This window comes from Solanum pennellii, chromosome 12 (genome assembly GCF_001406875.1).
Source record: "Solanum pennellii chromosome 12, SPENNV200".
Lineage (NCBI taxonomy): Eukaryota > Viridiplantae > Streptophyta > Magnoliopsida > Solanales > Solanaceae > Solanum > Solanum pennellii.
Window position 1 is genome coordinate 4,676,315 of NC_028648.1, and position 14,455 is coordinate 4,690,769.

Sequence of the window (14,455 nt, forward strand, 5' to 3'; positions counted from 1 at the left end):
AACTTATGGATATCATGGTTTTTGTTTAATATATAATTATGTTGAAGTGAGTTGCAATTGAGTTGATAAGAGAATATTTAGTAAATGTATTGCTTCAATTGAGTTTTTGAAGCTCTTTGAGTTTGATTTGGGTACTGAATTAAAATGACAGCTGATGAGAAGCCGCAGAAATAATAATTTTCTGCCAGTTTTTTTCCAGAAAAAGAGACCTCATGAGGTCTCTATTTTGCATTAATTTTCCAGATATTTCATAATAGAGACCTCATGAGGTCTCTTTTTTGCATTAATTTTTCCAGATATTTCACATTAGAGACCTCATGAGGTCTCTATTTACCATTTTCTATTTTATAAATGTAGATGAGAGACCTCATGAGGTCTCCCTTTTGTATTAATTTTTTCAGCTATTTCAAAATGGAGACCTCATCAGGTCTCTAATTAACATTTTATAAATGCAGAAAAGAGACCTCATGAGGTCTCTTTTCTGCATTAAATTTTCCGTAAATATCATAATGGAGACCTCGTGAGGTCTCCAAATATAAATGCAGAAAAGAGACCTCATGAGGTCTCTACTTTAAAATATTATAAAATTAAATTAAATAATATCTTAGCGACCTAGTGAGGTCTCTTAATTAAAATATAAAATTAAATAATATTATAAAATTGTGACCTCATGAGGTCTCTATGTAAAAAATATAAAATTATATTAAATAATACAATAGTGACCTCGTGAGGTCTCCTTTTTGTAAAAAATCAGATTATTTGTTGGTGACCTCGTGAGGTCTCCGTTTGGCGACCTCATGAGGTCTCTGTGAAAAAGTGATCAGCATTTTACTGACCTAGCGTTGAGGTCTCTTTTTAGGTCTCTTTTTTCCGAAAAGAGACCTCGTGAGGTCTCTTTTCTAGGTCTCTTTTTGGCCTTTTTTTAGTAGTGAAAATAAAAAACAAAGGGTCAATATACACCCTTTGACATAACAATAACAAAATCACAAGTTCTTTGTATCTTATATTAAATATACAAAATTTCCTAGTGGATTGTACTAATTAAATATAGTATTAATAATATTAATTAAACATTGTATAATTTTGAATAAAACTATATAGTAGTTTCTTGCCAATTTTCGAAAAGTCCAAAGTCTTGTGCAAAAATACGTACTAATTAAAACCAAATACTACCTAACATTTGATGACTGTCCATAGCTATGTGTTAGAAAATATATGTTACAATTTACTCTTATTATTAACCCCTAGATTTGATGTAATTATAACGTCATTACAAATGTATAATCTAGTTGCACAAATAAAATTACAAAGTTAATATTCAACAAAGACATAAGATTAATATTTGACAAATATATGTCTAAAAGAAATATGATTGAATTTTATTTGTAATTTGGTATCCAAGATACATAATAATTTTTAAAAATATACTGTCCAATAAAATAAAGATCAAACCAATCAAAGGTTTCGTTTGAGTTATAGGTATGAAAAAGTCCTTAGTAGGAAGTTACTCTCTCCTAATGGAGCCCCTACGAGGCATAAATCTGAATTAGTCAGACTTCAATACGGTATCTCTGACAATAGAAGAGAAATCAAATTTTTTCCTCAAATGTGTTGTTATGGTAGATTTGTTTTTCTTTCCTTTTGTCATATTTTATTTCTTTCTAGAGAAACGAAAATGTGTTGTTATGTATGGTGATTGTGGTTTGAGGGAGGTGGAAGAGAGGTGAGAGAAATAAATATTTTATTTTATTTTATTTTTGCAAATAAAAAATTTATTATTTTTGTCTTTTATGAAATAATATTTTTGGTTAATAATTTAAAAATATTTATGAAATAATTATGACATGACACTATTAAATTTGATATGGATATGACATGTCATTTATGTTAGAATGAGTTACACACATGATTAGAGATGTTTAAAAATTTCATTTTAATTAAGTTTAAAGGTTAAAATATTCATAATACAACCTCATACAATTATAAGGATTCATTCTTTAACTTTATTCATATCTAAAAGCATAGAATTGGAAGGTGTGAGTGACTTTCACCACAAACATTTTTAACAACATGAAAGAAGATTTCAATGAGAGGATTAAAAGTCTATTTGAAAAGTCATCCTATAACAAGATTTGGTGTATAATTTAGTTGTACAAATAAAATTACATAGTTAATATTCAACAAAAACATAACATTAATATTGGACAAATATATGTCTAAAAGAAATATGATAAAATTCTATCTGTAATTTGGTATTCAAGATACATAACAATTTTTAAAAATGTAGTGTCCAATAAATAAGGATCAAACCAATCAAAGGTCTCGTTTGAGTTATAGGTATGAAAAAAAATCCTTCATAGGAAGCTATTCTCTCCTAATGAAGCCCTATAAGGCACAAATCTGGATTAGTCAGACTCCAATACAGGTATCCGACAACAGAAGAGAAATCAATTTTTTTCTCAATATAGATTTATACATGATATTATAAAAATAATTGATACATAATTATTAAGTAAATTATATTTCAATTAACATACATCTTACAAAAACATCATGAACAAATTGGATTATACACACAAAAAGAAATTATGTGGGACCTGTGTGAAGATAGAGTTAGATAATTACATGATGGAAATCAAAATCTATTTATGAATGAATCAATCTAAGTTTACATTATAAAGATCTGGAAGAAGCCTACTTGTGGAAGTAACATTTTCATCTTTACCAGGTACAGATACTGAGACTGAAGAATCACTCCAAGGTGCATTCATATTTTGTCCTTGACTGTCCTGAGAGTATGTTGATACTTGTGTTGTTTGACTGTCATGTGAAAGCTTCTCGAACGATTTAAATCTCATTTCATCGTCTGATGTAGTACGTTTGATTATTGGTGCTTGCACGGGGAGTTTTCCTTCGAGCATACTCACTACAGAAGACATGGATGGTCGGAGAGTAGGAGAGGGATTCGTGCACAAAAGAGACACGTTTATCATCCGCATTGCCTCTTTTTTGGAGTAATTGGTACCGAGACGTGGATCAACTAGTTCTAACAGATTTCCCTGTTCTTGTAGGACGTAAGCCTGCATAACAAAGCAAATGCTCCCTTCGTTTCAATTTGTTTGTCTAGTTCTAACGTATACAGAGTTTAAGAAAGTAGAGAAGATAGTTTACCCAGTCAAGAAGGTAAACAAATTCCTCTTTTGGTCTGTAGTTTGTGTTGCTTTTCCCACTGACAATCTCTAATAAAACAACTCCAAAGCTATAAACATCAGCTTTATCTGTCAAGTAGCCTCTCATTGCATACTCCGGAGCCATATAACCTCTTCAAGAAAGAAAACGGAACGTAAGATACTTCAAAGTAACCATAGTAGTGAACAAATTTAAACGCACAGAACTGTAACTCTCTCATCACATGATAGTACAGAGACAGTTATGATAAGAAGGCTTACACTGTTCCAGCAATTCGGGTGCTAATATGAGTGTTCTCTTCTTCATCTAATTTAGCCAATCCAAAATCTGAAATCTTCGCGTTCAGATCCTTATCAAGAAGCACATTCGTACACTTTATATCTCTATGGACGATTTTCAACCTTGATTCTTCATGAAGGTAAGCTAACCCTTTTGCTATTCCTGAGCATATCCTTTTTCTGGTTGCCCAGTCTATGTTTAATCTCTGATCGTCACGGCCTGAGAAACGAGAATTGGAGGAATGTGAAGCATGAACTATCACTGCATAATTAACGATTCTTAAAATGTTGTTGCGAAGCATTACCAAAGAGAGCTCGAGCAAGACAGTTATTTTCCATGTATTCGTATATCACTAATAACTGGTTCCCTTCTATGCAACAACCGTAAAGCTTGACAAGGTTTGGGTGTTGTAGAGCTGAAATCATGCCTATCTCATTGACAAATTCCCGATTTCCTTGCTTCGACTTGGAAGACAGCTGCTTAACAGCTATGATGGCACCATCGGCGAGTACACCCTACAGATAGCAATATTCACAACAATTATATTACAGACAGAAGAAGGATATGAGTTACTTCAATTATTACAACTCTATCATATCATATCATATATTACTAAAAGCATGAACAAAAAAGTTGAAAGTTGAATTACGATTTTACCCTTTCTATAAATTAAATTATTAACTTAAACAACTCTTCACCTTTTCATCTTATCCAATGAATCTTTAGCTATATATATGTATCATGAAAAAATAATTTTTCTTTACCACTTGCCTCGTGTTGATGTGAATCATTAGGCAATTTTCAGGTAACTTTTTTTTTGGTTTTGAAATATTAATATTTGTTGATCCTCATTAGAATGATATTTTATATCATAAATTTTATCTTTACCATTTTAGATGCTATAGTAATATAATTATTTTTTCATATTTCTTGCTTGATGGTCAATGTACTATTCGATTATTATGAATTTTATTTAATGAATAAAATATAAATTGNTAATTATATTCATTATGTTCATTACTCTCATTTCTCATCGATAATCTCAAATGGATTAATATTTATTTATGACAACTCTTTGTATTTCTCAATGCTATCCAATAATAAATAGTGATACTTCACACAATAATATATAAACTTAAACCAATTGAAAAAAAATGAGAAAATCTCTATGCTCTCTTTTTTTTCGTCTCTTTTTATTTATTTAGTTTAACATTTATGTTTCTTGCTTCTTGTTATTGTACAACGTACTTTCTATTGTTGTGTTATTATTATTGATAATTTACTATGCCCTGTTGCTTTATATACATTAACCTATCATGTTGTATTTTAATATCTTCATTGGAATATTGAATTTGTGTGATAGTTATTTTTACTTTATGCACTTTTAGTCAACTTTATAATTAAAGATGTAATATTTTTACTAGGAAGATATATGTAGTTTCTATCGAAACAATGATAAATTTTACGATACAAAATTTATATGAAGTTATTGGGATAAACGTGCAACGCACGTTCCTAAATCTAGTATTATACTAAAAGCATGAAGCTCCATAGTTGAAAGTTAAATTACAAAAATATCCCTAATCATATTAAAAATAATTATTTTGTCCTGATCATTTAACTAATGNTCTACTTTATGCACTTTTAGTCAATTTTATAATTAAAGATATAATATTTTACTAGGAAGATATATGTAGTTTCTACCGAAACAATGATAAATTTTACGATACAAAATTTGTATGAAGTATCTTGGGATAAACGTGCAACGCACGTTCCTAAATCTAGTAAGCTATAATAGAAGCAAACAATAGGCAAAATACATACAATAATCATTTAAGATTTATTAAATTTAAGTTTATAAAATGATTTCGATCATATTAAATTCATGAATATATGTAACGACCTGTTTAGTCGTTTTGAGCAGCAGATTTTATTTCTGGAAAAACTGTGTGAGTCGACGGAACCCACGACGGACCGTCATGGACACGACGGGCCGTCAAGGGTGTCTCGTTCCAAAAGACTTAGACTTCTGAAATTTGGGTACTGAAATCGACTCTCTGAACTTGGCGACGGACCTGCAGGACGAACCGTCGTGGGCACGACGGACCGTCGCAGGTGTCTCGTTCCAGAACACTTAGACTTCTGAAATTTGGGTACTGAAATCGACTCTCTGAACTTGGCGACGGACCTGCAGGACAGACCGTCGTGGGCACGACGGACCGTCACAGACTCCTTAAACAAATTGAGTCCATGACGAACCTGNTTTCCTATAAACGTGACATCGAGGATAACCAGTAGGAAATATCACCAAAAAACCGCAAGCTGTCCTTATGCAAAATCAGTATGGATAGAGAATTGATACCTTGTAAACTGGTCCAAACCCTCCTTCACCAATTTTGTTGGCAGGATCAAAGTTATTAGTAGCAGCTTTTATTTGTCTAAGTCTAAAATGACCTGTTTGTAAATCAAGGGCTCTGAGTTCTGTAAAAGAGAAGAACATTGCAAACGTCAGTATATATAGATCTTCTAAAACATCTGTATGATGAAAAACAACTTTTAAAAGAATGAACATCTGTATGACGAAGACAGTTTAAGACGTCATGAGCATTTAATCGTGTGCTAAGTATCTATGATACGCCATGATGTCGATCCACCAACAGAACAATCATCTCAATGCCGGTCAATTACAGGGAGATAATTATTTGTATGTCACGGCTAGAAATCTCGTAAATGATTCTGATTATCACAAAAGAACTATCGCCATATTATCAAATGTAGAGAGTGAATGAAGTCTTTGAGATATGTATACCTAATTCTTCTTGATTATTTTTCCCTCCAAAAATGCCTTTCTTCCACAGAGCAAATAAAACTAGCAGAACCACTACAATTGAAGCGAGTACAATGCCGATAACAGCTCCAACAGGTAAGCCACTACCAGTGTCAACTCTAAAGTCTGCAACAACAAAGTGGGAATTTATTAAGATAAGTTTGTGGGAAAATAAGTTTAAAGTCTATCGGCAGAGATATACGAACTTGGTGTCACTGTGATAGCTGAAATCAGTGGTCCATATACACCTCTGTCTGGAATAGCATTAGTCCCCTTCCCGGTCCAATACAAGTGAATCTCCAGAGTGCTACTAACAGTAACATCAGGAAAGTCCTTGGTAATGACTTTCCCAACGCCGTTAGCTTCCTCCATAATGTTGAAATCCCTCAAAACTACTCTCCCCTGGTAAGAAATCAAAATATACCACATTAAAATTGGTACCTTCAATATTAAATTAGAAAGCTGCCGATCATATCAGAACTAAATAAATCAACTTTCTAGATTACATATTATTTACAAAAGAAGTTAGGCCTCAAACTTACTTGTATTGCTACATCAAATATCCGCCTTCCAAGGCTGCTATATGTTGAGTCATTAGAAAACATTATTTCAGCAAAGTGAAGGCGCACTCTGTAGCTACCTCCTTGTAGGCAAAGCCCATAATATTTGAGGGAATTAGGGGCAAGGCGTGCTGTATTGTAGAAGTCAGGACCGGACACATCCAGTGAAAATGTATTTGATGCAATATAGCTGGCAGCTTGAAGACCCACGTACACTCCTGAACTGCTGAAAGCCCATCTGTCGGAGGGCGAAGAAAAATATGACGGACCTCTATTGGTCGTGTCTGCCTCATAATTATTTCCCTCAAATGAAGTTCTAGGTCCTCCACAGTTTATGAATAGTGAAGTATCTGCAATTGACATAAAGAGCATAACATAAGGAAGGGTTGTGAAATTATATATCAACTCCAAGGCTATGCTTTTGTACTTCAGTGGTGAGGTCCTTTGACAAACTGCTAATTCAGGCCCTCTCAAGGGCCAAGCTAAGAATTTCCGAGTATAAAATAAAAAGCTTTATAGGCTGTAACTCTTACATTTCGTGTCTGTGGGACAAATGAGGGGTTTCATAGAACACCAGGCATCCCTGCAATTTCAGATAAGTTAATCCACATAACTATAGACAGTTGATGCATCAAACAAACAAGCAGTTGATGCATAAGACAACATTTCGGAGGACTTACGTGGTGTTGTTCATTGTATCGGAGTAGCTGGCAGCTAAGTTTCTGTTGAAGAAGGAAGGTTTGTAAGTTATGTAGTTAAAGGACCAAAATTTTCACTTGTAAAAAAAGAAATAATATATGAATGTAGTTTCGAAACAAAGAGGAACAATGCTCACAAGGTAGAGGAATCGCATACTGGAGTAGATATTTGTGTGAAATTGTTGTATGACATATCCCTGCATAAAAAAAGATTATAGTTGTCATGCACATAGAAGGCATCAAATTCTTGTAAATGCGTCCTTGCAGCAAACAAAAGTTTCGGGGGCAAAAACTTTAGCTTTGAAGTGTGGCATTTTTGTTCGGGAGCTAACTGTGATAATAACCAAAGTTTACTACTAAGACGAGGAAATCGGAACAAATTGAGCAAATACCAACATGTTCTCTCTTTTACTAAACATCCAGCTGGGAATTGCTCCGCTTAATGCATTGTTACCAAGAAACCTACATCGCGGATAAACTTTTGCTTGTTATAACCGAACGAAAACTTTGAGAAAAGAATGTACAAGATTTATGCTTCAACTTGTAAAGGTTTCACTGCAAGGTACCTACATGTTATCAAAATCCATCTGCTCAAATGCACCTGGGACTGTACCATTCAGCATGTTGTTGCTCAAGTCCCTATCAGAAGCAGGCAGGATTATCATCAAAGCAGAAAGCAAAGCAAACCACTTTGGTATCCAAACAATAAGTAAAAATATTTGCTTCTTCAATGCAACTACAAGGATTCAATGGTATTTAGAAGAATTTCCTTTTATACAACAAAGGATGATTCCAGGCTCAGAGTTAAAATTTCAAGAACTTCGATATATTGTTGCAGAAAGAAGAGATAACAAACTAGAAAACTGCATCCCGTTAGCTCAACTTTCGCTAGCACCAGTTGCTAAATCGTTGCTGATACCTTAAAAGAGACAGTCACATTTTCAATTGAATCCTTTTTATTATTAAATATAGAAAGCATCTTCTTTTTTTTTGAGAAGGAAATATAGAAAGCATCTTATTTGTTCCGACTAGATAAATCAATTAATCAGGTATAACAACCTCTAAGTCTAATGTTACACTTTGCAGTCTTATTCACAATTAGACATAATAGGTAGTCAGCACAAGAATATTTATATTCCAATACAATAGCTATGCCATCTCTCTGAATGCATCTCTCCGAGACTTCAACGTTCTAGTACTCTTGATGAACAAAAATATAGAAGAGCCAAAACACAGAACTTGCTGGATAAAAAATTTCCCATAAAAGAAGAATGATTAAAACAATAAAAAGATGACAAACTTACAAAAGCTTCAAAGGCATGGCACCTACATATATCGGAATAGGACCGAAAATTGAGCAATTTCTCAAAGTCCTGCATCATTAAAATCAAATTAAAGAACCATGAGTATGCGACATTATGATGAATAGATGTAATATCTGAATTTCCAACCACAAGCATATACTACTCACAGCCTTCTCATCTTCGTCAAGGCTGTAAGATTTGGGAATTGCATTGGTTCTCCTCTCAAATCAGATATTCTCCTGAAAACAAAATGCACATGAGAAACTCTGCTATAGCCTTCAATATTCGTTTCTCGAGAGATTTTCCCTTTTAATTTATTCTTTCTATTATAATAAGAGAAAAAGGGAGCTTTAAAGTGAACTTAACAGTTATTTGACTTTAAAAGCACGTAGTGTGTACTTACAACTCGGTCATATTTACCAACTGGGATATTGTAGCAGGAATAGGTCCCTCCATTGACGTTCCCTGAATGTCTCTGCAGAAAGTTTCGAGATAATTGCAATTATAAACTGTGTATGCCACTATATTTTTGCTTTTTCAAAATTTAGAGTCCTTCCAGGAGAAGAAAATTCCATCAATATTTACAACTATCAGATGCATACTTACAATCTATCCATGTTGGTCCAATTGCCAATAAAATCTGGTATGGTTCCAGAAATGCTATTCCCATCTATCCTACTGCAAACCGACGATAGAGTCAAGAGAATGAAGCACAAAAGTCAAATGTTACTCTAACATTTTCTTGCTTACAAGTCTGTCATGTCCTTAAGATTGCTGAAGTTCTCAGGTATAGTTCCATTGAGATTATTGGCAGACAGTAACCTGCAAAATGATCCATCAATTAACCATGATAACGGAAAAATCACACAACTTGTCCTAATTCGATTGGCACTTTTTTGCTTATGTTTGATACAATTTGACCAACTTGTCCACTATGCAAAAGTACGTTACATTACAGTTCTTTCCAAATCAAAATTGTGAGAAAATGCATTTTAGTTTGACTATTGCGAAGTGAAAAGTGCCAAATAATTTGGAACAGAAGTAACAATAAGTAAATAGTAGACGATGAATGTACGGTTACTATGTCTTACAGTTCTCTCAGGCGGCTCAAACTACCAAGTTTTGGAGGAAGAGGTCCTTCAAGTAGATTATTTTCCAAATTTCTGAAAATATCCAATTCATCAATGAGACATCCAATTAGATACACCAAAGGTATTCAGAAAGTTAAAGGAAGTATGCAATATCTTCAACTTACAGTTGTTCCAGTGTGGAAATGTCACCTAACTCCTCGGGAATCTGCCCATTGATACGGTTACCCAAGAGTGATCTATACATATAAGTTTGAACAAACTATCAACAAAAAAGAAACCTCTTTACTGGAAATCTTTTAAAAGATTAAACAGAAAAGAACTTACAAAATAGTGAGACGAAGCTGGCCATAACTTGAGGGAATCGATCCATTTAAGTAATTACGAGACAGATCTCTGGAAATGCAAAAATTGATTGAGCCACATTAAACTTTCACTTTTTAAGAATATGGTTTACACAATTCAATAAACATTGTTTCATATAAGCAGCAAACAGTTAGTAACTTGTTACTGTTATGATTTTATTTAGTAAAAATTGAATAAAACTCGAACTCATACAAGTTTCTGTAATCAGAAAGGAGAGAAATCCTATGAGTGTCTCTATTAACTGATACTCACAATTCTCGCAGATGAGTAAGATTTGCAATTTCTGGAGGCAGAATTCCCGTCATATTAAGACCTTTCAGTTGGCTGTATCAACAAAAAGAAGAAGAAGAAATCAAAAGAATTTACTCCCTCCATTCTAATTCATGTGGTAAAGTTTTAAAGGAAGTGATCATAATATATGGTATAGCTACAAGACTTTTGAAGTTTATAGTCGTCAATATAACATAGCATTTGTTTAGCTATAAAACATGAAGTAAATTGTGAAGCTTTAAAGATCAAAAGCAGAGCTTACATTGTTACAACATGGCAAACTGAGCTGCTATTGAATGAACAATCACATGTTATGTTGCTCACAATTTTATCATAAGTAGGATCCGTCATGTTAAAACCACTACTCTGAGAGCAAGAGGATCGGCTGACATTCCAATATCTGTTTTGAAGTTTCAATGATATTGTTTGCAGAACTCTTACTGTCACATCAAAGTTAAACTAACTCATGATCGTTACAAAGAAAGTTTTGATATGTAATTTCACATAATGTATCAGATTGGCCATTGGTAATATCATCAGTTTACACATAATGCATCATATTGTTCATTGGCAATATTATTTTGTGAGGAGAGTAGAGTGTACTTAGACCTTACTTTTATCAGATAGAGAGGATATTTTCTATAGACCTCGTTTCAAGGCAAAATATTTTTTTAAAAAATTTAAACAAAAATACACTAGACACGATAAATAGTACTAACAAAAACAACTTATATAAGGACACAACATGGGCCCTCATTGGTATTATAAAAGGTGAAGGATAGGGTGATCAGTAGTTGTTACTCTCTCCATTTTCACTAATTTAGTTTAACTTGGCACGAAGTTTAAGAAAATAAAGAAGACTTTTGATTATGTGGTCCTAAATTAAAATTATGTCAAATGTACAAAATTGTTCAATCTTGTGACCTTAAACATGCCACGTGAAAACTTGTTAAAAAAAAAAGTCACTCTTTTTTAAACAAAAATAAAAAGAAAAAAAAGTCATTCTTTTTAAAACGGAGAGAGCATAAAAGTAAATTTCAGCCTATAAAACATAGTTGAACCCATGATATGAAGGGTAGGTGTAAGCCTTAACTACTTTACATGTTTTTATTATTATGCTTTTCAACTTTGTCCATACATATAGATAACCCTATATTTATATTCTAAATTCACCTTTCAAACGCAATTTTTCTCATATCAATATAATAAAAAATATATTTTAAAATATTTATAAGCCTTTTTTTTTCTTATAGATGTACTGATAGCAGTAAATTTTGTTTGTTGGTTGGTTGGAGGGGAGAGAGAAAAGGGAATTGCATTAACTGATTGAAAAAATATCAACAAACAACTTGCTAAAAGCAGCATGTGATTGGCATCTTAATTGATGAATAGTCAAAGGAGTCCAGAACAAATAATTAAAAAAAACACAACATGTGATTGGCTTCACAAAATATACATCCAACGCAGCCATCACTTTAATTGTTTTAAGATAAAAATATCGAAAAATTCATGATATTAATAATTAACTCTTCAATATGTAAAAGAAAATGTAACTAAAGAAAATGTAACTATCGAGTATTAGTTATACATAGTATAATAAAATGTTATTAATATACAAAGTTAATATAAATAATATTTTTATTAATACACTCTATCAAATAATTTTTAATAAGTCGTTAAAAAAAAATCATTTTCATAGCACACAGAACATACACTAATATAAAGATCAATAATTGAAAAAAAAAGTTTTAAAAGGAATTTCTTTTCATAACGCAAGACTACTTTATGTACTAATTTGATGTTAACCATTTAATAATGTTGAAAAATCAACGAACACAAACAAATATATTCACAAAGTCAATTTTTCGTACAGTCGTTGAATTAATATTATATTTATCCTAAAACAGATATTTTTTGAAGTTTATTTTAACTCTACCAAAAAAGTAACTGCAAGATACTATTATTGCCTTCGTATCAAATTAATTAAATTGTCGAAATATTTTCATTTTTTCAAATTAATTTAATTGTTTAATGTTTTAAATTATATACAGAATGTTATTTTAATTTTATCCTTTATTAGTTACTATTGAAATTAGCATATTAAAAGAGAAAATGCACAAATATCCTCTTAGTACGAAATTCTAGAGATACATTTTAACTAAATTAAGATCCTATTACATCATGAACTTATTTTTTTTGTAATTTTGTGCATCTTTTGTCTTACGTGGTACGTTTCCTGACTCAAAGCAATTAACATATGTGGAAAGTATTTGAATGTCATGTAAGCCCAAAAGGTGCACAAAATTAAAAAAAGAAAATAAGTTAAGAAATAATAAAATCTTAGTGTAACTAATATGTGTCTCTGAAATATCAGTCATAGTCAAACTACTATTTATGCATTTTTAAAAAAAAGCAAAAGCCGAATAAACCAAAAAAATAAAAAAATATACAGAATTATTATTAAGAAACAAAAAAGCTGACATGGATATTAAGAAGCAATCTGCAACAGGAAATTATGAAGAAAAGTTCTACTTTTCAGATCCCAAAATTAGAAAAAAGTAAACACACTATGCAAACCCAGGAACAGAAAGAAGAAGAACCAAAAAAATCAGGTTTCACAAATAAAATCACAGATTAATACCGAATTAATTTATCGATCATTCAACTAACTAACAATAATTATTATTTATTTGAAGAAAATTGAAATCGAATACCGATAGGAAATCAAAAAGAGGAATAGAGAGGAAAAAAAATCACTACTAATTCGTAGAAACTGTAAAAAGAAGAGGAAATGATAACTACCTTCATCTTCTGGCAAAAGTTGAGCGTCAACAGATCTGAATGTAGAAAGCAAATATAGAAAGAGAAATATAACACAAAATCTGATACAAGTAGTATCCATTACTGTTCAATCGAAGAAATTCAATTTTTTCAAGTTGTGTAGTCTCGAATGCTGTATAAAAGAAAAAAAGACGAACAATTTTGTTAGTTAAATTTATAAAACATAAAAATGAAATGAAAATCAGATGGTAGAAATTACTAACCATTAATGAAGAATGTGTTCAAGTTGTTGAAGCCTTGAAATGAAAGGCGGGAATGGAGAAAAGGGAGGAGATAAGCGTTCGATATAATAATAATTGAAGAGAGTTAGGAATGAGTTTTTAGAGAGAAAATTATTACAAAAATGATCCCTTATTTTTAGAGAAAATGCATAAATACCTTCTAGAATATGATCGATATTTTAACTAATTTAAGATTTTATTACCTCTTAAATTTATTTTTTTGTAATTTTGTGTATTTTTTTTACTTACGTAATATTTACATATCTCCCACGCGCCTCAATTACGGTGGAGTCACGAAGTGTGCCACGTAAAATAAAAGATATCAAAGTTACAAAAATAATAAGTTCAAAGATAATATGACCTTAGTTTTATTAAAGTGTCTCTGATCATAGTTTAGGAATACTTATGCATTTTCCCCATATTTTTTTATAGTAATTTCAAAATAATTCCTTAATTATCACGAATGTTTAATTGAATATTTTGATATTTATCAAATCATATTGGAAATAACTTTTCTTTATCTTGCATGACATAACTTTTCTTTTATTTTGTTTTCAATTAAATTAATTAACAAATTACATGTCTAATGTAACTTCATAAAATATATATATATATAACGATAATTCATTTTGGAAGTAGCTTATGGAGTAGATTTTTTGTCTATTTTATATGTTTGGTATACCATTTTATATTTGCGAATTTTGGTGTGTGTTTTTTGTTTTTTTTTAAAAAATTATACTTTCAACTAAATTTAACAATTAAAAATTAATGGAAATAAAAAGTTTTCACGTTTAATAAACTTAAAATATTAA

At 31.5% G+C, this 14,455-nt stretch overlaps 1 protein-coding gene across 1 annotated transcript; it reads right to left on the bottom strand.

Annotated features, from left to right (window-relative positions):
• Positions 1 to 2,505: 2,505 nt before the first annotated feature.
• On the bottom strand, positions 2,506 to 13,751 carry LOC107007460 (probable LRR receptor-like serine/threonine-protein kinase At1g53430). The gene is made up of 25 exons (XM_015206086.2): positions 13,626 to 13,751; positions 13,384 to 13,534; positions 10,844 to 11,021; positions 10,564 to 10,635; positions 10,273 to 10,341; positions 10,113 to 10,184; positions 9,949 to 10,020; positions 9,608 to 9,679; positions 9,464 to 9,535; positions 9,261 to 9,332; positions 9,025 to 9,096; positions 8,858 to 8,926; positions 8,124 to 8,192; positions 7,950 to 8,015; positions 7,691 to 7,750; positions 7,536 to 7,577; positions 7,389 to 7,438; positions 6,838 to 7,205; positions 6,502 to 6,697; positions 6,278 to 6,421; positions 5,831 to 5,949; positions 3,773 to 3,983; positions 3,450 to 3,687; positions 3,172 to 3,322; positions 2,506 to 3,080 (listed from the first exon to the last, which is right to left on the bottom strand). Exons 2-25 carry the CDS (start codon positions 13,481 to 13,483, stop codon positions 2,658 to 2,660), a joined length of 3,057 nt encoding a protein of 1,018 aa, XP_015061572.1. The 5' UTR covers positions 13,484 to 13,534; positions 13,626 to 13,751; the 3' UTR covers positions 2,506 to 2,657.
• Positions 13,752 to 14,455: the final 704 nt, after the last annotated feature.

Coding starts and splice junctions, on each gene's coding strand:
- LOC107007460 (XM_015206086.2), bottom strand. CDS start 13,483: ATGGATACTACTTGTATCAGATTTTGTGTTATATTTCTCTTTCTATAT. Junction 7,578..7,690: donor GTATGCGATTCCTCTACCTT/GTGAGCATTGTT, acceptor CTTCTTCAACAG/AAACTTAGCTGCCAGCTACT. Junction 5,950..6,277: donor AAATAATCAAGAAGAATTAG/GTATACATATCT, acceptor TCTCTTTTACAG/AACTCAGAGCCCTTGATTTA.